The sequence below is a fragment of the Pristis pectinata genome, chromosome 3, assembly GCF_009764475.1.
Source record: "Pristis pectinata isolate sPriPec2 chromosome 3, sPriPec2.1.pri, whole genome shotgun sequence".
Taxonomy (NCBI): Eukaryota; Metazoa; Chordata; class Chondrichthyes; order Rhinopristiformes; family Pristidae; genus Pristis; species Pristis pectinata.
The window spans coordinates 9,588,055-9,615,855 of record NC_067407.1 but is presented as its reverse complement, the minus strand read 5'-3'; the positions used below and the strand labels follow the sequence as shown (position 1 = coordinate 9,615,855).

General features: G+C 45.3%; 1 protein-coding gene across 2 annotated transcripts in view; it reads right to left on the bottom strand.

Moving 5' to 3' along the window:
- pigk (phosphatidylinositol glycan anchor biosynthesis, class K) overlaps nt 1–27,801 on the bottom strand; it is a 115,841-nt gene that overhangs the window by 43,172 nt on the left and 44,868 nt on the right. For both annotated transcript variants that reach the window (XM_052010703.1, XM_052010704.1), the window contains exon 10: nt 17,102–17,177. In XM_052010703.1, coding sequence (XP_051866663.1) covers nt 17,102–17,177 — 76 coding nt within the window. The remainder of the gene's footprint in view (nt 1–17,101; nt 17,178–27,801) is intronic.

Below are 27,801 nucleotides of genomic sequence, written 5' to 3'. Positions count from 1 at the left end.
GCCAGTAAGTTCCTTTAAGCTAATTAAAGTCAGATTGGGTAATGAAGGCAACAGCTAGGGCAGTTTTGTGCTCCGAATGCGGTATGTGGGAAGTTAGGGACAGCACGCTTGTCCCTGATGACTACACCTGTAAAAGGTGCATCCAGCTGCAGCTCCTGGCAAACTGTGTTAGGGAACTGGAGCTAGATGAACTTCGGATCATTCGGGAGGTAGAGGCAGACATAGATAGGAGTTTCAGGGAGATAGTTACACCTGAAAGTCAGGAGGCAGGTAACTGGGTGACAGTTAGGAAAGGGAAGGGGATTAGACAGAAGGACCAGAGCACCCCTGTGGCTGTTCCCATCAACAATAAGTATACCGTTCTGGGATACTGCTGGTGGGGACGACCTACCAGGGACAAGTTGTAGTGGTCGAGTCTCTGGCACTGAGGCGGGGCCCTCATCTCAGATAGGAGGGAGGGTAAAGAGGAGAGCAGTAGTGATAGGGGATTCAGTAGTTAGTGGGACAGATAGGAGATTCTGTGGGAGAGATCGAGAATCCCGGATGGCCTGTTGCCTCCCTGGGTGATATCTCAGATCGAGTTCTTGATATTCTCAGAAGGGAGGGTGAGCAGCCAGATGTCGTGGTCCATGTTGGGACCAATGATGTGGATAGGAAGAAGGAAGAGGTCCTGCAAAGAGAGTTCAGGGAATTAGGTGCAAAGTTGAAGGACAGGACCTCCAAGGTTGCAATCTCAGGATTGCTACCAGTGCCATGTGCTAGTGAGGCTAGAAATAGGAGGATCATGCAGCTAAATACGTGGCTAAGGAGTTGGTGCAGGAGGGAGGGCTTCAGGTTTCTGGATAATTGGGCTTTGTTCCAGGGAAGGTGGGATCTGTTCCGAAGGGACGGTTTACACCTGAACTGGAAGGGGACTAGCATACTTGCGGGTAGATTTGCTAGTGCTGCTCCGGTGGGTTTAAACTAGATTTGCAGGGGGAGGGGAACCAGAGTGTTCGAGAAGAAAGTGAGGAGGAAAATGATCGTGCGAGGTCTGCAGGTATGGACAGAAATCAAAGGTTTGTACATGATGGTAATGCTCTCAGGTGCATCTATTTCAATGCAAGGAGTATTGTAGGTAAAGCGGATGAGTTTAGGGCATGGATTGGCACGTGGGATTACGATGTTATTGCTACTAGTGAGACATGGTTGCAGGAGGGGTAGGACTGGCAGCTTAATGTTCCGGGCTTCCGTTGTTTCAGACGTGATAGAGGGGGAGGGATGAAAGGGGGAGGAGTGGCATTACTGGTCAGGGAACAGATCATGGCTGTGTGTAGACAGGACAGCCCGGAGGACTCATCTACAGAGGCCATATGGGTGGAGCTGAGGAACAGGAAAGGTGTGGCCACACTAATAGGGTCGTATTACAGACCACCCAATAGTCAGAGAGAATTGGAGGAACAAATCTGTCGTGAGATAGCAGACCGATGTAAGAAACAGAAAGTTGTAATAGTTGGGGGTTTTAACTTTCCACATATTGACTGGGACTCCCAAACTGTGAAAGGGTTGGATGGCTTGGAATTTGTCAAATGTGTTCAGGAAAGTTTTCTAAATCAATATATAGAGGTACCAACGAGAGAGAAGGCAATACTTGATCTCCTTCCTATTAGGGAACCAGGCAGGTCAGGTGACAGAAGTATGTGTAGGTGAGCATTTTGGGTCCAGTGACCATAATGCAATTAGTTTCAAGATAATTATGGATAAGGATAGGTCTGGTCCTCGAGTGGAGGTTCTAAATTGGAGAAAGACCAATTTTGTGGAAATGAGAAAGGATCTAGGAACAGTGGATTGGGATAAGTTGTTTTCTGGCAAGGATGTGCTCAGTAAATGGAAAGCCTTCAAAGACGAAATTTTGAGAGTGCAGAGTTTGTATGTTCCTGTCAGGATTAAAGGCAAGGGTGACAAGCATAGGGAACCTTGGTTTTCAAGGGATATTGGTGAGCTGGTTAAGAAGAAGAGAGAGGTGTATAGCAGGTATAGGCAACTAGGAACGGATGAGGTACTTGAAGAATATAGGAAATGTAAGAAAATACTAAAAAAGGAAATCAGGAAGGCAAAAAGAAAACATGAGGCTGCTTTGGCAGATAATGTGAAGGTAAACCCAAAGGTTTTCTACAGGTATATTAAGAGCAAAAGGATAGTAAGAGACAGAATTGGTCCCCTAGAAGATCAGAGTGGTCGTATATGTGTGGAGCCTCAGGAGATGGGGGAGGTCTTAAACAGTTTTTTTGCATCAGTATTTACTCAGGAAACTGGCATCGTGGATATGGAAGGAAGGGAAACAAGCACTAGTGTCATGGAACGTATAGAGATTATAAAGGAGGAGGTACTTGATGCTTTACAGCGAATAAAGGTAGATAAATCCCCAGGGCCTGACAAGATATTTCCTCGGACCTCGAGAGAGACTAGTGTAGAAATTGCAGGGGCCCTGGCAGATATATTTAAAATGTCCTTAGCCACGGGTGCGGTGCCAGGGGACTGGAGGATAGCTCATGTTGTTCCATTGTTTAAGAAAGGCTCGAAGAGTAAACCGGGTAATTACAGGCCAGTGAGCCTGACGTCAGTAGTGGGTAAATTATTGGAAGGTGTAGTGTGAGATAGGACATATAAGTATTTGGACAGCCAAGGGTTGATTAAGGATAGTTAACATGGCTTTGTGCGTGGTAGATCATGTTTAACGAATCTTGTGGAGTTTTTTGAGGAGGTCACTAAGAAAGTAGATGAAGGTAAGGCTGTGGATGTTGTCTACATGGACTTTAGTAAGACCTTTGACAAGGTCCCACATGGGAGATTAGTTCAGAAGGTTCAGTCAATGGGTATCCATGGAAAGGTTGTAAACTGGATTCGAAATTGGCTGAGTGGGAGAAGACAGAGAGTGGTTGTGGATGGTTGTTTCTCAGATTGGAGGCCTGTGACTAGTGGTGTGCCTCAGGGATCTGTGTTGGGGCCATTGTTGTTTGTTGTATATATCAATGATCTAGACGATAATGTGGTAAATTGGATTAGTAAGTTTGTGGATGACACTAAGATTGCAGGTGTAGTGGACAGTGAGGAAGGCTTTCAAAGCTTGCAGAGGGATCTGGACCAAATGGAAAAATGGTCCAGAAAATGGCAGATGGAATTTAATGCAGACAAGTGTGAGGTGTTGCATTTTGGAAGGACAAATCAAGGGAGGACATACACAGTAAATGATAGAGCACTGAGGAGTGCGGAGGAACAAAGGGATCTGGGAGTTCAGATACATAATTCCTTGAAAGTAGAGTCACAGGTAGACAGGGTTGTAAAAAAGGCTTTTGGCATCCTGGCATTTATAAATCAAAGTATTGAGTATAGGAGTTGGAATGTTTTGGTGAGGTTGTATAAGTCACTGGTGAGACCAAATTTAGAATATTGTGTGCAGTTCTGGTCGCCGAACTACAGGAAGGATGTCAGTAAGATTGAAAGAGTGCAGAGGAGATTTACAAGAATGTTGCCAGGTCTTCAGGATTTGAGTTATAAGGAAAGATTGAGCATGTTAGGACTTTATTCCTTGGAGCGGAGAAGAATGAGGGGAGATATGATAGAGGTTTATAAAATGATGAGGGGCATAGACAGGGTTAATGCAAGTAGGCTCTTTCCACCTAGATTAGGAGAGATAAGTGCGAGAGGACATGGCTTTAGGGTGAAAGGGGAAAGGTTTAGGGGGAACATTAGGGGGAACTTCTTCACTCAAAGAGTGGTGGGAGTGTGGAATGGGCTGCCATCTGATGTGATAAATGCGGGCTTGTTCTTAACTTTTAAGAGTAAATTGGATAGATACATGGACGAGAGAGGTCTGGAGGGGTATGGGCTGGGGGCAGGTAAATGGGACTAGCCGAATAATGTTTCGGCACAGACTAGAAGGGCCGAATGGCCTGTTTTTCTGTGCTGTAGTTTTTCTATGGTTCTATGGTTCAAGAACCTGATGGTTGTAGGAAAGAAGTCGCTCCTGAACCTGGTGGTGTGGGACTTCGGGCATCTGTACCTCCTGCCTGACAGTAGCAACAAAGTACTTTGAAAATATTTTACTGGCACAAACACATACAAGGACATAAGAAACAGGAGGAAATCTGCTCTGCCATTCTAAGATCACAGAAGATCTTCTGGATGAGCCCCATTTTCCTGCACTATCCCCAATAATCCCATGATTCTCTTAATGTCCATCAACCTGTTTGGAATGAACTCAATGACTAAAGCCTCCAGTGTCCTCCAGGGTAGAAAATCTCAAAGATTCACCACTGTCTGCATGAAGAAACCTCTATTCTCCATCCTAAACATCTTAGTACTAATTCTGAGACTAACCCCTGACTTTAGACTCCTCAACCAAAGGAAACATCCTCCCTGCATCCAGCCTGCAGTCTTCTAAGAATTTTGCAAGTTTCAATGAGATCTCTAAACCCTAGACCACAGGACTGTTCTACTCAATTTCTCCTTAAACAACAAACTCCTCATCCCCAGAATCAGTCAAGTGAATCTTCTACATTCACTCTTTGTCATTTATATCCTTTTTTTAGGTGAAGAGACTTAACCTGTACATAAAACTCCAGATGTGGTCTCACCAAGATCCAACATAATTTCAGTAAGACATGCTTACTCCTGCAATCAAACCTCTCGGTAGAATGGCAAACACAGATTCCTAATCGATTCCTGCACTTGTATGTTAGCTTTCGATGACTTACATATTGACTCAGTTACACAGCATGGAATCAGGCCCTTCGGCCCACCATATCTGTGCCATCCATTGTACCCATCTATATAAATCCTATTTTCCAGCATTCCGCCCAAACCTTCTATGCCCTGGCATTCTAACTGCTCATCTAAATGCTGCTTTAATGTTGTAAGAGCACATGCTTCCAGCAACCCCTCATGTATGGTCTAGATTCCAACCACCATCAAGGTGAAAAAAAAATGCCTCAAATCCTTTCTAAATCTCCTACTCTTTACATGAAATCCATGGCCCCTGGTTAAAGACACTCCTGTTAAATCAAATAACTACTCACTATCTGCCCTATCAATGTTCCCTCATAATTTTCTACATCTCAGTTAGGTCCCTCCTCAGCTTCAAGGAACACAAACTGAGCCTATCTTGTCTCCCCTCGTAGCTGAATTGCTCTGTCCCAGCCTCTACCTCCTTGCTTTTACACCTGTGCTCAGCTAATCCCATATGCCTTCCTAACCACCTTATCTATCTGGGCTGCTGACTTCAGGAATCCTTGGCCACTTACACCAAGGTCCTTCTGCTGCTCAGAACTTCCTAGGGTCGTTCCTTTCATTGTATTATAGACAGGTGACCCCTGCATTACAGGGGATTGCATTCCTAGAAAATGGTGCTTATTGTGATTTTCCATACCGCGAGGCTGCTTCATCTGCCCATGCGTTCAGAAACATGAGTTGAAAACAAAAATCGTGTTTATTTATTTACCTTTTTTCACTTAAATTCTGCGAGAGTGAATTTTATTCTGTATCTCAAAATTTTGGGTAGTGATTTGTGAATTCTGTAAGGGTGAATTTCCATTAACTGAACTGCCGTAACACAAGGGCCATCTGTGCTGTGTATATTCAAGCCTTACTGATTGTCACAAAATGCTTCATATCACATTTTTCAGAATTAAATTCCATCTACCATTGCTCTGCCCGTCACCTAACTCATCAACATCATTCTGTAGCTGAAAACTACCATCCACACCATCAACAATACCACCAGCTTTCATTTCTTCTGCAAAGTTACTAATTATACTCCCTACATTAATGTTCAGATTGCTAATGCATGTAACAGTAAGCAAGGACCCCAGTACCGATCTCTGTGGCACACCACTGGTCACAGGTTTCCAAGTGCAAAAACAACCCTCCAGCATAGCTCTCCCTCGTATCACGAAGCCAATTTCTGATCCGATTTGCCACATTGGCCTGGAAGCCACAGGCTCTTAACTTTTGCACCAGGATGCTGTGCAAGACCAGAATGCCTTGTTAAAGGCTTTACTGAAATCTTTGCAGACTACTTCAACTGCACCACCCTCGTGGCATCGCTCCTTAGTGAACTAACTCCACTTAGTTACCTATTCAAAAAATTCAGTCAGATTAGTCAGACAGGATCTCCCCTTCACAAAATCATGAGCACTATCCTTAATTAATCCCAAAGTGTGGATTAATCCTGTCCCTCAGAACTTTTTCCAATAATTTCCCTACCACTGATTTTAAACTCACCAGCCTGTAATTAATTAGCTGGCTTTTCCCTTCTACCCTGTGGTCAATAGTGCACCTCTTCCACAGCTAGAGGAGATTTGAAAATTTTTGTCAGAGCCCAGGCATTCTCCTCTGTTGCCTCCCATGTACAAGGTCAACCTTTCAACATCAATCTCTCATAGTTTAAAAAATACTTTGTGGACACAACTCAGCATATCACAGAAAACAGCCTCCACTCCATGGACTCTGTCTACACTCCTCACTGCCTCAGTAAAGCAGCCAACATAATCAAAGACCCCACCCACCCTGGACATTCTCTCTTCTCCCCTCTCCCATCAGGTAGAAGATACAAAAGCCTGAAAGCACATACCACCAGGCTCAAGGACAGCTTCTATCCCACTGTTATAAGACAACTGAACAGTTCCCTAGTATAAGATAGACTCTTGACTTCACAATCTACCTCATGATGACCTTGCATCTTATTGTCTACCTGCACTGCACTTTCTCTGTAGCTGTTACACTTTATTCTGCATTCTGTATTGTTTTACCTTGTACTACCTCAATGCGCTGTGTAATGAATTGATCTGTATGAATGGTATGCAAGACAAGTTTTTCACTATACCTTGGTACAAGTGACAATAATAAACCAGTTCCAATTCCAAATACTTTGCTTTCCCCAAATTAGAGAAAGGTGCTGCATAAACAGGAGGCATTTCTGTGCATGGTTTGGAGAAGGGGTAGCTCTGTCCAATATCAATCCATGAGGCAGCACCAACTGAAAAAGATTTTAATTGCCTTTTGTGGGATCATAACTAGCTCTCATTTCCTACACTACATATAACAAAAGAGCCATGGAATGAAAGGAAGACAAAAAACAATGAACGATGCAACATGCTTAGTTCCTTTCTGAGTCTCAGGATGCACTTTACACCCAATAAGATATGTCTGAAATTTAGTCACCATTGTACTCTAGGAAACACAGCACACACAGAGAAATTGTCATACTGCTTCATTGGTTTTCATTATTGATGAATCCACATTAATGCAATGAACTGAATTTAAGATTGAAGAAAACCTTCAGCCTAGAGGTAGCATGGAATGCAATTATATTCTACCGTCAAAACAGTCCCCAAATCTTATTAAATTCATTTATCCCTTCCGATTTATACAGAAATTTCTCTAAAGGCATCATTTCAAATTGTTACTCAACCATAACTGAAGGAGATCCTCGATACCAAAACTATTCCTGGGGGCAAAACACAGGAACAGCCTAGCTGAAACATGGGACTCAAGCAATTCTGTGGAGTCATCCATTATCCCTAAATGTGATCAATTATCATCCGAGTCCACAAGAAAATATTAGGTCCTCCCATTCTCCCGGTTTTGCATAGACTGGTATCGTTGATGCTCTTCCACCAAGCACTATGAGAGAGAACTTAGAGGAGGGTAGGAGGTATGTTTAAGTTTTAGGTAGGCTGCATAAAATGATGAAAATAGAGATGACAGGCTCCCCCGTCAATCATGCCTGGACACCATGCTGTTATAAATGATTTGGATTGATTTTATACACATCATTTGTATCATGCAACTACCTCCACTCACTGGATTTACTGGACAATTGATCCTGCTGCACTCAGACTCACTAGTTTTGACCAGGAGTTCAAAGACAGGGTTTGTTGCAGTTCGTAAGTTAATTAAACAAGATAACTACCAGCTGTCTTGATCTGTCAGTTCAAGCACAGCAAGCACTCGGAGACAGTAATGTGATAAGCTGCTTCAAGTCATGTTTGAGGAGGAGATATTGGTCAGAACACCATGCAAAGCGCCCTTGTTTATCAAATAGTCAGACTGGAGGACGACCAGGAGCTCATTAACAGCAATCATAAAGTATTCCTGGACTTCAACATCCACTGCGCCTCGAGGGAAAAGAAAAAGCATTTCAGACACTCGAAGCCTGAGGTCCAGCAGAAAATCTATGACCTGAGGAACAGACGGGGTGGGTGGGAAGAGCACAGAAAGCCCAGCACCTTGCTGACAGACATGACATCCACAGGTTCTTCATCCCAATCAAGGCGCCATCCCCCCACTGTATTCCTGCTGCAGTTCTGAAACTTGGCATGAGGACCTTCTGTCACAAATCTACAAACCTGTTCCCCCACTGGAAGCGGAAGGATGTGCCAAAGTAGATCATCAGTGCTATCCATAATCACGACCACCTTCAAGAACAGAGACAAATTTAACTACAGTGCCACACTATGGCCTGCTGCAGGGAAAGTCACCGCCAGGGTGCTCATCAACCACCTCAACCCAGTGGCTGAAGAACTACATCTAGAATCATTATGTGGATTCCGTCTGTCTACAGGCACAGTGGACATGATATTCACTGCGTAAAAGAAAAGCAGGGAGGAGCAGCAAGCTGCAATCTCCGCAAAACCCTCCAAATGCACGAAGCAAATCAACATCAGAATCCTTAATTACATTCTGTTGGATCCTTTGGAACGACCACATCGTTCGTATGGACAACGCTCAACTCCCAAAGTAGGCACTCTGTTCTGAGCTCTGTCACAGAGAAGTGATTACCAAATGTACAGAGGTAAAGAGTCCAAGATATTCTCAAAACATCTTTGGAAAAAATACGCAATACCACCAACTCATGGGAATCCCTGGTGACTACCCAGAGTGGAGGGGCAGCATTCAGGATGGCACTGAGAGCCTCGGTTCCACGCACTGGAAGCACATAGCAGCTCAGCACAATTGCCGGAGGAGAGCACCACCTCCCAAACTACCCAGCCACCCATCCCGTCACACAATTCCTGCCCCGTGTAAGGTAGAGTCAGTGGGTACCACATAGGCCTCATCAGAACTAGGTTGGAAGCAAGTCATCCTCCATCCTGAGGGACCACCCAAGAAGACACCAAGTTTTGCTATGGGATCATTACCATATTTGAAAGATAGCACCTCCAACACGATCGGACTGTGATAATAGAAAGCATCCTATCTGGATATATCACAGCTTGATACGGCAACTGCTCTGCCCAGGACAGCAAAAAACTGCAGAGAGTTGTCAACACAGCCCAGTGCATCACGGAAGCCAGCCTCCCCTCCATGCGTCTTTACCTCTCATTGTCTTGGTGAAGCAGCCAGCATAATTAAAGACCCCACCCACATGGGTCATTCCCTCTTCTCTCCTCTTCCATCGGGTAGAAGATACAGGAGCCTGAGGGAACGTACCACCACACTTAAGGACAGCTTCTACCCCACTGTGATAAGATTATTGAACGGTTCCCTTATACAATGAGATGGACTCTGACCTCACAGTCTACCTTGTTGTGACCTTGCACCTTATCACACTGCACTTTCTCTGTAGCTGTGACACTTTACTTTGTACTATTATTGTTTTTACCTGTACTACATCAATGGACTCTGTACTAACTCAATGTAACTGCACTATGTAATGAATTGACCTGTACGATCAGTTTGTAAGACAAGCTTTTCACTGTACCTTGGTACAAGTGACAATAATAAACCAATACTAATAATACTGAATATCAGATTTGATTAACTTTCTCTATTAGAACATAGAACAGTAGAGCATAGGAATAGGCCCTTCGGCCCACAATGCCTGTGCTGCCCATGATGCCAATCTAAACAAATCCTATCTGCCTGCACAAGGTCTATATCCCTCTGTTCCTTGCCTGCATGTGTCTGCCTGAATCGTTGCTATCATATCTGCTCCACTTCCCCTGGGTACACACTGGACCAGAGGATGTCCAACAGGAGGACCAAGAGCAGAAGGATGGCTAGAGTAAGGGTAGGTCCGATTAAAGACAAAGGTGGGAGGATGTGCCTGGAAGCTGTGGAAGTGGGTGAGGTTCTGAATGAATACTTCCCTTCAGTATTCACCAAGGAGAGGGGTCTTGATGATGCTGAGGACAGTGTTGGTAAGGGTAATGTTCTAGAGTATGTAGATATCAAGAGAGAGGATGTGTTGGAGTTGTTAGAAAATATTAGGACAGATAAGTCCCCGGGGCCGGACAGAATATTTCCCAGGCTGCTTTGGGAGGCGAGGGAGGAGATTGCTGAACCATTGGTTAGGATCTTTGAGTCCTCGTTGTCAATGGGGATGGTATCGGAGGATTGGAGGGTGGCAAATGTTGTCCCCTTATTCAAAAAAGGTAGTAGGAATAGTCCAGGGAATTACAGACCAGTGAGCCTTACGTGGTGGGTAAGCTGTTAGAAAGGATTCTAAGAGATAGGATCTATGAGCATTTAGAGAATCATGGACTGTTTAGGGACAGCCAGCATGGCTTTGTGAAGGGAAGATCTTGCCTCACAAGCCTGATAGGGTTCTTTGAGGAGGTGACCAGGAAGATTGATGAGGGTAGTGCAGTGGATGTCGTCTACGTGGATTTTAGTAAGGCATTTGACAAGGTTCCACATGGTAGGCTTCTTCAGAAGGTCAGAGGCCAAGGGATCCATGGAGGAATGGCCATGTGGATTCAGAATTGGCTTGCCTGTAGAAAGCAGAGGGTTGTGGTGGAGGGAGTGCATTCGGATTGGTGGGCTGTGACTAGTGGTGTCCCGCAGGGATCGGTTCTGGTTCCTCTACTTTTTGTGATAGTTATTAATGACTTAGATGAGGGGGTGGAAGGGTGGGTTAGCAAGTTTGCAGATGACACAAAGATCGGTGGTGTTGTGGATAGTGTGGAGGGCTGTCGAAGCTTACAGAGGGATATTGATAGGATGCAGAGCTGGGCTGACAAGTGGCAGATGGAGTTCAATCCAGAGAAGTGTGAGGTGGTACACTTTGGAAGGACAAACTCCAAGGCGGAGTACAAGGTAAATGGCAGGATTCTGGGCAGTGTGGAGGAGCAGAGGGATCTGGGGGTTCAGATCCACAGATCACTGAAAGTCGCCTCACAGGTAGATAGGGTAGTTAAGAAAGCTTATGGGATGTTAGCTTTCATAACTCATGGGATCGAGCTTAAGAGCCGCGAAGTAATGATGCAGCTTTACAAAACTCTGGTTAGGTCACACTTAAGTATTGTGTCCAGTTCTGGTCGCCTCATTATAGGAAGGATGTGGAGACATTGGAAAGGGTGAAGAGGAGATTTACCAGGATGCTGCCTGGATTAGAGAGTATGGATTATGAGGAGAGACTAAAGGAGCTAGGGCTTTACTCATTGGAGAGGAGGAGGATGAGGGGAGACATGATAGAGGTATACAAGATATTAAGAGGAATAGATAGAATGGACAGCCAGCGCCTCTTTCCCAGGGCACCAATGCTCAACACAAGAGGACATGGCTTTAAAGTAATGGGTGGGAAGTTCAAGGGAGATGTCAGAGGGAGGTTTTTCACCCAGAGAGTGGTTGGTGCATGGAATGTGCTGCCTGGGGTGGTGGTGGAGGCTGATACGTTGGTCAGGTTCAAGAGATTGTTAGATAAGCATATGGAGGAATTTAAGATAGAGGGATATGTGGGAGGAAGGGGTTAGATAGTCTTAGGTGTGGTTTGAAGGGTGGCACAACATGGTGGGCCGAAGGGCCTGTATTGTGCTCTGGGTACACACTGGACCACATTCTGGACCCCAGCTCTTGGTACACACTGGACCACACTCTGGACCCCAGCTCTGGGTACACACTGGACCACACTCTGGGCACACACTGGACCACACTCTGGACCCCAGCTCTGGGTACACACTGGACCACACTCTGGACCCCAGCTCTGGGTACACACTGGACCCCAGCTCTGGGTACACACTGGACCACACTCTGAACCCCAGCTCTGGGTACACACTGGACCACACTCTGGACCCCAGCTCTGGGTACACACTGGACCACACTCTGGACCCCAGCTCTGGGTACACACTGGACCACACTCTGGACCCCAGCTCTGGGTACACACTGGACCACACTCTGAACCCCAGCTCTGGGTACACACTGGACCACACTCTGGACCCCAGCTCTGGGTACACACTGGACCCCAGCTCTGGGTACACACTGGACCACACTCTGAACCCCAGCTCTGGGTACACACTGGACCACACTCTGGACCCCAGCTCTGGGTACACACTGGACCACGCTCTGAACCCCAGCTCTGGGTACACACTGGACCACATTCTGGACCCCAGCTCTGGGTACACACTGGACCACACTCTGAACCCCAGCTCTGGGTACACACTGGACCACACTCTGAACCCCAGCTCTGGGCACACACTGGACCACACTCTGAACCCCAGCTCTGGGCACACACTGGACCACACTCTGGACCCCAGCTCTGGGTACACACTGGACCCCAGCTCTGGACCCCAGCTCTGGGTACACACTGAACCACACTCTTGACCCCAGCTCTGGGTACACACTGGACCCCAGCTCTGGGTACACACTGGACCACATTCTGGACCCCAGCTCTAGGTACACACTGGACCACACTCTGGTCACACACTGGACCACACTCTGGACCCCAGCTCTGGGTACACACTGGACCACACTCTGGACCCCAGCTCTGGGTACACACTGGACCACACTCTGGACCCCAGCTCTGGGTACACACTGGACCCCAGCTCTGGGCACACACTGGACCCCAGCTCTGGGCACACACTGGACCCCAGCTCTGGGCACACACCTGGCCCTGCACTCCGGACAAACCTCACCAATACAGATACACATTCCTACTCTTTTGGTGCCTCTGTAACAAAATTAAAATGGAGCCTTGGACAGACCTCACGAGTACACGAATCCACAGATAAAAAGTCAGCAGATAACGAGGACAATAGTATAACCAAGTACTTACACTTAATCCTCTTCGACTACCAACATTAAGCACGAACGCTTCAAGTTCCAGCAGACTATCAAACAAGATAAGATTTCTTTACTAGTCACATGTACATCAAAACACACAGTGAAATGCATCTTTTGCGTCGAGTGTTCTGCATCAGTAGTTAGTTTTGACAATATTAAGTTGTCTGTACTAGGGTCAAGTCATGGATTAATAACACGTTTGGTAAGCAGATCTCTGGTCAAACTAATTGAGAGGTCCTGGTGTGGGCACAGCAGAATCCCTACCTCAATGCTGCATCAGCTGACTTCTGCTTGTAATTCCAGAAGCAAAGTTGCATCTTTGACACTGGTCGGCCCTGATACATAGTTTAATGACATCTCCAATTCCCTCGGTGACACAGCGCAGTCACAGCAAGACTACTATTTTCCATGGTTGTGCAATCCATTACTATTTTCACTTTTGCTTATGAAAATGTATTGACAATTCGCCTGTTCCACTCTTTGTTCCATTTATCAGTTGATCCAGGCTTGACGAGTGAATTTTAAGCAAGTGACATTTTACAGCGGGTTAGGTCACTGGAAGCTCCAAGAACCTCAGTTTCTGTCACACAAGATGTCTCAGATTTTCAATCATCTATTTGCTGGGCATAGAAATCATTTTCTCTGAGGTGAAACTGTCAGTCAAAGGCCTGAGAAAACCTGGAGTCAACAGTTTCAAGTAATGGACTTAACACACACTTTACATTAACCTAACTTAATCTCACAAAATCTATATCCACCCTCACTTCAGTGCCTTCTGAGAGAAAGGTTTGTTTTGAGACCTGATCACCATCTCAGAGAAATGTACCAAAGCAACTTCGTGGATGATGAATTACCATCAAGTGTTAGCCAGGTTCCTTATGGAAGCCATTAATCTCGACTGTTCCATTCTCAGCCAGTCTGACCCCGTCTCCTGGATTCCCTGAAGCAAGGCTCCACTCAATGGTACTCATCTAATTCTTCTGCATTTAAACAAATCTGATATTTGATGGGTAATCCAGCAGATTGTGATTCAGATCCAACAAACGCCTCACATACTGGAGTACCAACTCAACAAGATTTGGCCCAGGGCATCATCCAACAGTCCTTCAGTGAGCATTTCAAACATGGCAAATGTCCACACCAGTAAACGCTCCACACAGGATTGTGGAATGAGTCAAGTCGTCAAGTCTGTCATATGCACAAATACATGTACGCACAGGTACAATGAAAAACTCACTTGCAGTAGTATCACAGGCACGTAGCATAAGAGACACAACATTCAAAAGAAAAACATAAATTATACAAGAGAGAACACAATTAGAACAAAAAAATCAAAGTGCACTGCAGTGCAAAATTGTCAGTGTGTTGTTATACTGAGGTAGGGATTAGAGTGGTGCTGATCGGTTCAAGAACTGAATGGTTGAAGGGAAGTAGCTGTTCTTGAACCTGGCAGTGTGGGACTTCAGGCTTCTGAACCTTCTGCCCAATGATAGTTGCAAGAAGGTGACATGGCTTGGATGGTGGGGGTCTTTGATGATGGATGCTGCCTTCCTGAATCACCATTAATCTGCTTTTGTCAATGTCGGTCAAGTGAGGAACTCAATGCCCTTCTAATAAACAACCACAAGAGGAAATTGGCAGTGTTGTTCATAGTGAAGAGGATAGTCTTGGGTCAGAGGACAATATTGATCAGCTGGTAAATCGAGCAGAGCAATGGCAAATGGAATTTAATCCCGATAACCGTGAGGTGATGCATCTTGCATGGCAGCACAGCTAGATAAGGTGGTGAAGAAAGCATAAGGGAGACACAAGAGACTGCAGCTGCTGGAATCTGGAGCAACAAACAATCTTCTGGAGGAACTCAGCAGGTCGAGCTGCATCCGTGGGGGGGAATGGAACTGTCAACGCTTCAGGTTGAAACCCTGCATCAGGACCAAGAGTGGAGTGGGAAGATAGCCAGTAATAAAGAGAGGGGGAGTGGTGAGACAGGAGCCCAAGGTGGTTAACGGACTGCGGGGTCGGGAGGGTGGGGAGGAAGGACGACAGACAGATCAAGCCATGTAGGGGAGGGGAGGGAGGGGTGGAGTCGGGAGACAGAGGCGGGTGGATGATGGATGGAGGCAGGTGGAGAAAAAGGAGAGGCAGATGGAGCGAGGTGGGAGGGAGGGGAGGGTGAAGGTGGAGACAGCTTGGGAGGGTGATGCGCAGGAACACACAGGCTGCCAGTGAGGGATGCTGGCCTTCATTAGTCAAGGCATAGAAGAGCATGGAGGCCATGGTACAACTTTATAAAACTTTATGTTGTATTGTGTACACATATTGTGTGTAGTTCTGTTTACCACAGTAAAGGAAGGACAAGTATGCATTGGAGAAGGTGTAAAGGGGATTTACCAGGACATTGCCTGGGAGGGAAGACTTCAGGTGCAAGGATAGGCTGGGTTTGTTTCTCTCACTGTGGAGAAGGCTGAGGAGGAAGGTCCTGTTAGAGATACACAGAATTATTAAGGCACTGATGGGGTGGATAGTGAGAAACATTTTCCTATAGCAGAGCTGTCTAAAACCAGAAGGCATGGGTTTGAGGTACAGAGTAAGACAGTCAGAGGGGATCAGAAGAAAAATATTTTTCATCCAGAGGGTTGTTGCAATCTGGAATGCACTGCCTGAAAAGGTGGTGGAGGCAGGTGCTCGCATGACATTGAAGCAGCATCTGGATAAGCACTTGAATTGCCAAGGCATTGAAGCCCACAGAGCTAGTGCTGGTAAATGGGATTAGTATACAATGATCAGCATGGAAATGGTGGGCCGAAGGACCTGGTTCTGTGCCGTACGACCCTATGAAAAGCAGCTTGCTGCCTGCTATAGATCAGCACCATCACTGTCATCACTGACAAAGGAGGTCATGGGTTCAAATCCCGCTGGAGATTTCCTGACACCCCATTGCAATACTGAGAGAGTCTATCATGAGAAAAATCAAAGCCCTGTCTACCCATCTCAGGTGCATGTGAAAGACCCCACAGATGATGAGCAGAGAATTGTCACTGATGCCCTACTCAGCTGGACCAGTAGCCAAGGTACAGGAGGGTGAATAGAACATAGAACAGTACAGCACAGAACAGGCCCTTCAGCCCACAATGTTGTGCCGATATAGCTAATTCCTCCTAACTACAGAATGCCCATCTCCCTCTATTTTCCTCTCATTCATGTGCCCATCCAAGCCCCTTTTAAAAGCCCCCAATGAATTTGCCTCCACCACCCTATCAGGCAACGCATTCCAGGCATCATCCACTCTGAGGAAAAATCTTACCCCTCACATCTCTTCTGAACCTATTGCTTCTCACCTTAAATTCACGCCCTCTGGTATTGGATCACTCAAGAATGGGAAAAAGATATTGCTTGTCCACCCTATCTATGCCCCTCATAATTTTATACACTTCCAACAGATCATCCCTCAGCCTCCGCCGCTCCAGAGAAAAGAGCCCAAGTTTGTCCAGATAGCACATGCCCTCTAATCCAGGCAGCATCCTAGTAAACCTCCTCTGCACCCTCTCTAAAGCCTCGACATCCTTCTTATAGTACGGTGACCAGAATCGCACGCATTACTCTAAATGCTAATACTGTGCCAAATATCAAGGGCTGCAGATGGACGGGGAGAAACGGGCACCATAGTCACGGTGGTACAGGATGTACATCAAAGCTTTACATTAAGGCCACTTCAAAGCCTGGTCCTGGGAAAGGTAGGATCAGATCTGGGAGGCAGTAACACATTCAGGGGCTCTTTCAGGGGCAATTTGGCAGAGAAAAACGAGGCTGGAGATGCAAGGATATAAGATTCAGAGGAATTTTAAGCTCCAGCAGAACTAACAGAACTGGTAATCAAGACTTATTTTCTTATTCCATTTATAGAGCTTCTATGCAAAAAAAAATCAGTGTTTTGAACTCATTGTCATAAACCTCCAAGATAAGGAAGTGAATGATGTGTGAAACAGAATCCTTTTAAAGAACAGATGATCCCCAGAGTTAAATCAACTGCTACAACCTTTATAAAAAGGATTAATTGTACCTGATGAATTATCTGTGCCACCGCAAGCTGGTCCACATATCTCAGTGCTTGAGTCGGCTGGCTCTCCGGGATATGGCTAAAAATAAGCAGAAATAACACAATCGTATATCAGTACACTGCAACACTTGTCCACAGTTGAAACAAAGTCTTAAATCGTTTTCACATCTGAGTCTTTCTGAGTCTTTGCAACTCATCCCCAGTAGGTGCAGTGCAAAATGGCTTTTGTTTGGAAATACTTTGCAAATTATATTTTACAAGTTTTTCCTCCCTGGGTGGAAATGTCAAATACTGGATGGCATAGACTTAAGGTGAGAGGGAGAAAGTTTAAAGGAGATTTGCGAAGCACTTTTTTTTACACTCAGTAGAGTGATAGATGCCTGCAACACACAGCCAAGCGAAGTGATGGGCGCAGATACAATAGCAACATTTAAGCATTTAGAACAGGCACATGAACAGACAAAAAATGGAGGGATATAGACCACATGCAGGCAGATGGTCTCAGATGAAGTTGGCATCGTGGTCAGCACAGACATCATGGGCCGAAGGGCCTGTTCCTGTGCTGTACTCTTCTATGTTCTATGTGAGCATCAGATGGGATGACACTAGGTGGATTAAATTACATGCTGGTATTGGTTTATTATTGTCACTTCTGGCCAGGTACAGTAAAAAAACTTGTCTTGCATACCGTTCGTACAGATCAATTCATTACACAGTGCATTGAGGCAGTACAGGGTAAAAACAATAACAGAATACAGAGTAAAGTGTCACAGCTACAGGGAAGTGCATTGCAGGTAGACAATAAGGTGCAAGGTCACAACAAGGTAGATTGTGAGGTCAGAGTCCATCTCATCGTATAAGGGAACCATTCAATAGCCTTATCACAGTGGGGTAGAAGCTGTCCTTGAGCCTGGTGGTACGTGCCCTCAGGCTCCTGTATCTTCTGCCTGATGGGAGAGGGGAGAAGAGAGAATGACCCGGGTGGATGAGGTCTTTGATTATGCTGGCTGCTCCACCAAGGCAGTGAGAGGTATAGGCACTAGGGTGGTGAGGGATGGGAAGGGAGACACACACTGGGGTATTTTTGAGTAGAGGAGGAACCTTCAATTTGCATTCAGTGTTGCCCAATGAGCTGCATGGAGGGAACTTTCTTCAGTATTGAAGGAACATTGCAGAGTAATTGGCCAAGTGTGTCAGGGCTAAGTGTTGGGGGAGGAGAGGCACTGGGGGAGAGATCCCAAGGCTTCCCCCTATAGCCTGGAGGAGAATTCCTGCATCCAGCGGCCCACAAAGAAACACATGCTTAAGTTTTTTTTTACTTGTCTTCTCATCTCCCTTCTGAGCCACATCCTTGGCAAGGGTGTCAAACTCAGGTTACAACCTCTGCAAGGCTTGAATGGTTTCACCAGGGCCCAACATTTGCACATCGATGAAGCAAACACCTGTCTAAGTGGATGTGAATGTAGTGATCTGAATTCTTGTTAAAAACCTCAGATGTGCCCATTCTCATTGGATGAATATGACAGAAGAGAGGAAGATGGAGACACAAGAGACTGCAGCTGCTGGAACCTGGAGCAACAAACAAGATGCTGGAGGAACTCAGCGGGTTGGGCAGCATCTGTGGGGGGAAATGGACAGTCGACGTTTCGTGTTGAGACCCTTCATTTGGACTGAAAGACAGACGGAAGAGAGCCAGTATAAGGAGGTGGGGGGAAGCATGGAGCTTCATGTGAGGTGAGGTGATAGGCAGATGGGGGAGGGGAGAGTGGAAATAGTGACGGGAGCTGGGACGTGATAGGTGGGGGGGGGGGGGTGAAAAAGGGCTGCAGATGATGGAAGTGGGGAGCAGTAGGAAGAGGAGTGACAGCTGGGCTCAGCAGTTGGCGTTGGGAGGGAGGGGGGTAAAACCAGGCTTAGGGGTACCCCAGCAGTCAAGAGTATCATTTCCTATCATCAACATCCATCACTGTGATACTGCTGCACAACATTTCTAATAAATTTAACAATTTTTTTTTGTTTATGTAAAGGAAAAATAAAATGGAAATCAAAGCACTGAATTTTGCAGGCTGCATCTATTTATAATAAACTCACTGTGGAAAAGACGCAATTATATTTCTGTGGCTTGCAGAAATGCACAGACGTTTGCTTAAGGTTAAGACAAATAGCTCGAAGGGAAATAATTCCAATGATCCATTGCACGTGCATTAGTCTTGATATTTTCCTTCTATTTAATTCCTGATTCAGCTAACATCGCAAAGCTATGGCTGCAGAGGAGAGAAAATGCTGCAGCACACTCAGGGTTGAAAGTTAAAAATGAGGCCCACTGACACCAACATCTCACTGTCCCCACCCACACCAAGTCTTTCACTAAACCGGCACTTGGAGAATCAATTCTCGAGGCAACTGATGCTACCCCAGCTTGTGAAAGATCAGGAACCAGTTACTTCTAAACACAGCTTACCAAGCTTTGAGGAATTTCATTCCGAATTTGAATGAGCTCTTTTAAATAAATGTAATGATGGATGGGTGGAAGCCAATCACTACAGATAATTGTTTTTGCTGCATGCAGCATGTGACCTGTTTCACTCAATTTTGTAAACACATAGAGTAAATCAACATTATTGATGACCCATCCCAGTGGATTTTTTTTATTAAAAAACTAGATCTTATTACCTTTTCCCACAAGCTGATACATTTTCTAGTTACCGTGACTGATGGGAGAATTGTACACTTGTTAAATTCTTTTAAAATAAAACCATGGACACACACGCGCACACACACACAGCCTGTTCTGCTCATTGGGTTATCTTGGGCTCTCTTCCCTCTGAGAGGCTCGGTTTACTTCACGTTTCTTCCCGGTCTCAAGGTCCCACAAGCTGAGAGGAAGGACAAAGTGTTTTATCTGAAGGGGAATCAAGCAAATACCTTTTCTAGACTGCAAAATGGGAGAAAGTCTGTGTAATGTTGCTAAGGTTTCCAGTTTGGATACCAGAGCACCATCTCTGAATGCCACACAACGTTCAAAGACTCAAATCATTAATGCATTCAGGTCACCTTCTCCCAGAACCTCAGACTGTTTCGAAGACAACATCTTTACAATGACATCTTCAAGCCCCACAAGACATCACAGGAGTGTTATCGCACAACATTCGATAATGGAGGGAGATTTTGCAGATGGCCAAAAGCTACGATAAAGTGACAGGTTTTAAGGAGCAAGAAAGGTGAAGTGGTTTATGGCAGGAATTCCTAACTTTAAGTGTCTAAGCAATGAAGGCACAAACCACTTTTTTTTGAAAGTTTCTCACTGCAGGTGGAGTGTGAATGAACTGAATAATGCAGAAGAGTACAGCCCTGCTTGGGTATAAAACTAAACCCAACCAGACAGCAGCCAATCTGAACCCAACCCGATCACAATTATTTTTCTATACCCATCTCCACTATGGATGTAAATATAACGGCCTCAAACACATTATCTACATGCAGCAATATTAAGCAAATCACCCCGAACTGGGTCGGCACAGCATGACTCAACCTATACCCAAACATATTAGCAGAATGCGTATCCTACCTAATCCTGGCAACTGGCAGGTCAAGTTCAAGTTCAAATTTATTGTCATGTGTGTACATACCCAGGGTATAAATTCCATGAAAATTAGCTTTTTGCAGCAGCAGCACAGTACATAACAAACATGACAAATATAAATTATGCAAACTTTAATTAACATACATAACTTACACGACACAATAAACAAAAACAACGTTACAACATTAGTGCAAGTTGAGGGAAAGATTGTCTGAGGTAGAATTAAGGTTTTTCAGGTCGGTTGAAGAACCTGACGGCAGTGGGGAAGAAGCTGTTGTTGAACCTTGAGGTGTGGGTCTTCAGGCTCCTGTACCTCCTGCCTGATGGCAGCATCGAGAAGAAGGCATGGACGGTGGGGGTCCTTAATGAAGGATGTTGCCTTCCTGAGGCATCGCATCTTGTAGATGTCCTCGATGGTGAGGAGAGCTGTACCCCTGATGGAACTGGCTGAGTCCACCACTCTCTGTAGCCTCTTTCATTCCTGTGCATTGGAGTTCCCATACCAGGCTGTGCTGCTACCAGTCAGAATGCTTTCCACTGTACGTACGTACGTAGAAGTTCATCAGACTCTTCAGAGAGATGCCGAATCTCCTTAAACTTCCAGGAAAGTCGAGATGCTGGCGCACCTTCTTCATGGTTGCATTTATGTGCTGGGCCCTGGACAGATCCTCCAAGATGTTGACACCCAGGAATTTGAAGCTTCTCACCCTTTCCACTGCAGACCCTTCAATGAGGATTGGTGCTAGTTCACCTGACTTCCTCTTTCTAATGTCCATAATCAGTTCCCTAGTTTCTCAAGTCAGGTACCCAGGCAACAGAGAGGAGATTGGAGGGAGGAGGTTTGTGTGAAGGTTCCAGAGGTAGGGTGATGACGGGGCCATGGAGGCAACGGGAGCAGAATTGAAAATGCAAAGCAACTGACAAGAATGGCGAGCCAGATAAAGTGCTTACAGACTAAAGTTCCTGATCTATTCCTTGCTTGTGGATGATGAGACTGATAACCCTTCAAAATAAAACATCCATCTCCTTATAGGATTTTCTGTGCTGTTCCCAATGGGTGTTACAAAGCTGGTACACTAATGTATTTGTTTTTGTTCTAACCTGCCAATAAATGCTGTGGTGCTTAGCTGGAGAATAATGGCTACTTTAAACTCCTGCCTTGCAGCTGCTCTTAATCAGATGAGGTCATAAACTAGAATAGCAACGTTTAGAATTGGTGCTGCAGTCAGGTGTACAGATTGAAGTGAATACGTAACAAATCAGGAGCAAGCAGTGGGTAAATCAATTGCCCAAGGCCATAGAGGTCAGCCTCAAAAACAGGAAAACTGGTCTCAGAAACCACGTCGATATTAGCAGAGTTTAAGGCCACAGGACAAGGGTTTTGTAAGACCGCATACAGGCTACACAACATACGATAAACTGGTCAAGTCCTTACAATGACTGCCACCCCCAAGATGTGTGGTGCTCAAGTGTACAAGTGTCAAATTAACTTTGCAGTACCAGGGCGAAACACAGAAGGTATAAGAGAATGATCGCAAGCTGGATTAAAGGTCAATCTCATCTGTGCAGAACGTTTATGTCTAAGGGGCAGCCCTCTTGCCACAAGTCAGAAGAATCCAGAGAGTGAGACACAAAATCAAGGGCATGCTTCCCCACCCAGTGCCCAAGCTAAACATTTATCCTTCATTCCACCATCACTAAAACAGATCATCTGGCCACAGTCACATGGCTATGGCTGTGTGTGTGTGTGTGTGTGTGTGTGTGTGTGTGTGTGTGTGTGTGTGTGTGTGTGTGTGAGAGAGACTGAGTGAGTGAGAGTGAGAGTGAGAGAGAGTGAGAGAGAGAAAGAGAGAGAGAGAGAACACTTGCTGCTTGAAAAATGACTGCCACATTTCCTCCATTACAATTGAGCTAATGCTTCTAAAGTTTTTGCTTGGCTGCGAGGTATAACGTTCCACAAACCTTCACCTGACTGCCTGCTATGCACCAGGACTGCCAAGGAATTCAGTTGGAACCTCCCACTGCTAAAAGTCGCATTTACCTTGGCACACCCAGAAGACACGCCAGACAGTGAGCCCAGTGGCAGCAGCTCATTAGATCTCCAAAACTAACCAACATTAATGAAGCTCCCCGTGCAAACTGAAATTGAAGTTCTCCAAGAAGACAGATGAACCAGAGCAGATGCATCTACTAATCTTCATCTAAACCCCACATTACAGCAATTAGAATTAAATGAAGAGCATCTGGCATGTCATTTACTGCACCACTTTGCCTTTGAGATGATTCGACATTGCCAGGCATGGGTAGAATATCAATCGTGCCCCATTAATTGCAGGATTTTACTGTTTCCTAATTCCTCCTCTGCCAAAAGGTGCCAGTTCCCAACTGGCTACAGATCCAGATCCATCCCCTCCTTCAAAGATCAATCTTCATGCACACAGTGCCTTTGGAGGTTGTTCAACTATTAAGACCGTCGAATGATAACCCAACCCTCATTCAGTCGTTGATAGAGTGGACAGCCAGCGTCTCTTTCCCAGGGCACCGATGCTCAACACAAGAGGGCATGGCTTTAAGGTAATGGGGGGGGGGGGGGGGGTTCGAGGGAGACGTCAGAGGGAGGTTTTTCACCCAGAGAGTGGTTGGTGCATAGAATGCACTGCCTGGAGTGGTGAAGGAGGCTGATACGTTGGTCAAGTTCAAGAGATTGTTAGATAAGCATATGGAGGAATTTAAGATAGAGGGATATGTGGGAGGAAGGGGGTTAGGAGTGGTTTGAAGGTCGGCACAACATGGTGGGCCAAAGGGCCTGTATTGTTCTTTGGTTCTATGGAATGCAACCAAACATTGGGCAGCATCAGTCAGGAGAGGACAACCTGGACAAAGTTTCTTTTGAGACACGTCAAATGAACTCAGCGCACCTGGTATTGACAGCTATGCCAGGGGCTTAAAATACTCGAGTCTAACAGTGGATCATTCTGAGTAATGGGTAACCTCACATTTCTCAATCATTGCAGTGGGTAGAGGGACAGTAAAGGTGCAGATAAGCTGAAGATGGAGGTAGAAGAGATGAGGGGGAAGAGAGGTTTCAAATTAGATGGGGTAGCAGAGAGAGAGAGAGAGAGAGAGGGGGGGGGAATGAGGGAGCTAACAACTGTAGCTCAGGCAGGCTGAAGCAGCAGCAAGGACAAACTGTATCACTGTGATGAAATGAGTGAACCTTGACAATGGAGAAAGGCATCCTCTGCTGCACCCACAGATGCCGAATGCAAATCAACATTATATCTGCCAAACAGGAGGGTGAACCTGGGACCTCCTGGTTCGTGAGGTTCAGCTGTGTGCCGCTTTCACAGGAGGTCACCAAGTTGTGGAACAGCAGGAGCATGTCAGTGCAAGGTCTCGGCAGTTCCTGCCGGTTTACAGCGTCAGTCACAGCTCAGTGAGCAGCACATTCAGCTCTGCATTACAAGGTCATGGGTTCAAGGCCCGTTCAGAGGCTTGAACACAAAATTTCTAGCCAACACGGAGGCAGTGCTGTCCTTTCAATGCGAGGTTCCACTCACCCAGCTTGACAGTATGTTTCCTACGTGACATTTTCTGAAGAGCAGAGAGTTCTCCCCACTACCCTGGCCAATACTTTACAAAACAAAATGCTCGTTATGTTGCTGCTTGCAGGAACTTGCTGTGCACTAATATGCGGGGAATGGAGGGATATGGATCACGCACAGGCAGAAGAGATTTAGTTTCATTTGGCATCGTGTTCGCCACAGACATTGTGGGCTGAAGGTCCTGTTCCTGTGCTGTACTGTTCTATATTCTAAATGGCTGCCTCATTCCCGACATCAGTGACTTCACTTTAAAGATAAGGGAGTGCATTTAAGGCTACAATCTGTAATGGCATGGTTGGAAGATCAGAAAGACAGTCAGACTGAAGTTCGCTTTGATTTACTGAGTTAGACAAGTTCTCCTGCAGGGCACAGCCTGAAGAAACAGGGGAAACTTAAAGACAGGTCAGTCCAGCAGAGAAGACATCAGAACCACGATGCACACAAGACAAACTGGAAGCAATGTCTTGGGCGATCTCCCAGAATGCTTGTTAGGAAAACTGACAAGCTAGTCATTCCAAATGCTCAAGATAAAACAAGAAGACAAATGCAACTGAATTTTTAATTCACAATGCAGCCCAAGTGAAATATCAAGAGCCACATAAGAGATACAAAACAAAGTAATGATTTTATTAAACAAGCCATCAGCACCAATAAATCATTTGCTCTGTAACTGCAAGTGAGTTATAAACCTGACTCCGAGGGACCTGTTCCCAGGGAAACCATTGCCTCCCTCTATGCATTATAAATAGCAAAATAATCTCAATGCCATCTCACTTTAAGAGAAAAATTGTTTATTTTAAATTATAAATCATTCTCAAGTCATTCAGAAGCCTACAATTATGTAAGCGAGTTTTCTAAGATTATGAAAGGGTAGATTTAAAGATGCAGTAGACCAGGTCTACAGGGTATAAATACAGTCATTAATAAAATCTAACAGGGAATTCAAGAGAAGCTACATGACCCAGAAAATGCTGACAATGTGGAATTCCCCTCCACAACCAGTTGTGAAAAATTGTATATAAGCACTTTAGGGGGAAGCTGGATCAAAAATGTACAGTATTTACAGCAGCAAAACTGGCCATTTGGTCCAACAAGTGTTTGCCAGTTTTTCTGTTCCAACCTGACGGTTCGGTTGATTGAAGGCAATGTTAAAAGGTCTCATCTCACTGTTCAAGAAGGGCAGAATCACAGGATAAAGGGGCAGCCATGTAGGCCTGGGAAGAGGAGAAATTCCTTTACTCATATGGTTGTGAATTATGTTCTTTATCCCATGGATTTTGATTGAGAATTGAGGGAAATAGGGCTTGTATGGAAAAGCGGAGTTGGGATTGAGTATCAACCAAGGCCTTAATAAAATTATGCCCCTCATGATTTTGTGCACCTCTACAAGGTCACCCCTTCAGTCTCCTACATTCCTAGGAGATTTTGCAAGAATGTCTGTAGATTTCTTCAAGTCTCTAAATTTTTGTCTATAAGCTTCAGGTACCAATTCATAGGCTTTCAACACAGCTTGTTTTACCTTTGTATAATCAGCTGCATCCTCAACAGACAAAGCAGAATAAGCTTCTTGAGCTTTACCTTTAATTACACTCTGTAACATAAGAGCCCATCGTTCCTTTGGCCAGTTTGAACTCTCAGCAACCTTTTCAAAATGTTGGAAATACTGATCAACCTGATCTTCCTCAAAAAGAGGGACTAATCGAACCTCCCTACTGGCTAGGAATTAAGTCCTAGCCTTCCCAACCTCTCCTTACAACTCCGGCCCTCGAGTCTTGGCAGTATTCTCATAAATCTTCTCTACACTCTTTCCAGTTTAATGACATCTTTCCCATAACAAGGTAACCAAAACTGTACACAGTACCCCAAGTGCAGTCTCACCAACAACTCACACAACTGCAACATAACATCCCAACTCCTAAGCTCAATGCTCTGACTGAAGGCCAACATACCAAATGCCTTCTTCACCACCCTATTTCTACCTGTGACACTGCTTTCAGTGAACTATTACTTGTACTCCTAGGTTCCTCTTTTCTTCAAAGAGCTGAAGAAAATGGGTGAAATACAAAACACAACCAGTTTCTCACCCACCCTGGGAAAAATGTGCTGCTGTCAACGCCATCTATTCCTCTCATAATCTTATACACCTCTATCAAGTCGCCTCTCATCCTGCGTCACTCCGAATAGAAAAGCCCTAGCTCGCTCAACCTTTTCTCATAAGACATGTTCTCTAATCCAGGCAGCATCCTGGTAAATCTGCTCTGCACCCTCTCTAAAGCTTCCACATCTTTCCTGTAATGAGGTGACCAGAACTGAACACAATACTCCAAGTGTGGTCTAAGCAGGGTTTTATAGAGCTGCAACATTACCTTGCGGCTCTTGAACTCAATCCCCCGACTAATGAAGACCAGCACACCACATGCCTTCTTAACCACCCTTTAAAGTTTAAAGTGAGTGGAGTAAAGTCTAGGGGAGATGTCAGAGGTAGGTGTTTTTTTGTTTTACACAGAGAGTAGTGGGTGCCTGGAACGCACTGCCGGGGGTGGTGGTAGAGGTTGATACAACAGGGACATTTCAAAGACTCTTAGATAGGCACATGGATGTAAGAGAAATGGAGGGTTATGGGCTGCGTAGGAGGGAAGGGTTAGATTGATCGTGGAGGAGGTTTATGTGCACAACATCGTGGGCTGAAGGGCCTGTACTGTTCTATGTTCTATGAAAAAGCAAACACTGCAGGTGCTGGAAATCTGAATTAAAAGAGAGAATGCTGAAAACAGTCAACAGGTCAGTTTGTGGTCAAGATCTCCTCTGTGAACACAGGAAACTGCAGATCCTGGAATCTGTAGCAACACACAAAGTACTGGAGGAATTCAGCGGGTCAGGTAGCATCAATGAGGGAAGTGGACAGTTGACGTTTCAGACTCAGACCCTTCATTTGGACTGCAGAACCTCTGCACCCTGCCCTTCTCACCGTTTTACTCTTTGGCATTCCGGAACACACGTCAGCTGTCATGAAGGGTCTTGGATCCGAAACGTTAACTGTTCCCCTCTCTATAGATGCTGCCCAATCGGCTGAGTTTTCCCAGCATTTCACGTTTTATTTCAGATTTCCATCATCTGCACTTTTTCATCCACTCTATTGGTGACCATAGCAGCCTCGGTCACAGCAAGTGAATGAGCTCTACTGAAAAAAAATTGTTTTATGAAAATCATTTGAGCTTTTGTTTAAATCTGCCCAGAGGAAATAAGATTGTAGGGCATGGACTTAACTGAGTGAGAAATGAAGTTAACAGCAGATACCAAGAACATTTTCTCTCTCAAATGTTAATAAACATTTTGAATAATCTTCAAAAATGGAAATGCAGACAGAAATTCTGGGGTCATCCTAAATTTAATTCCTTGCTATTCTGAATGTGTGATCCCACAGCAACCCTCCTCCATCACAGACCAAAGCTTCTTCGTCCCCTACTTCCTTCACCCCACAACTGACAGCTGGCTCCTCAGCTGTCTAGTCCCTA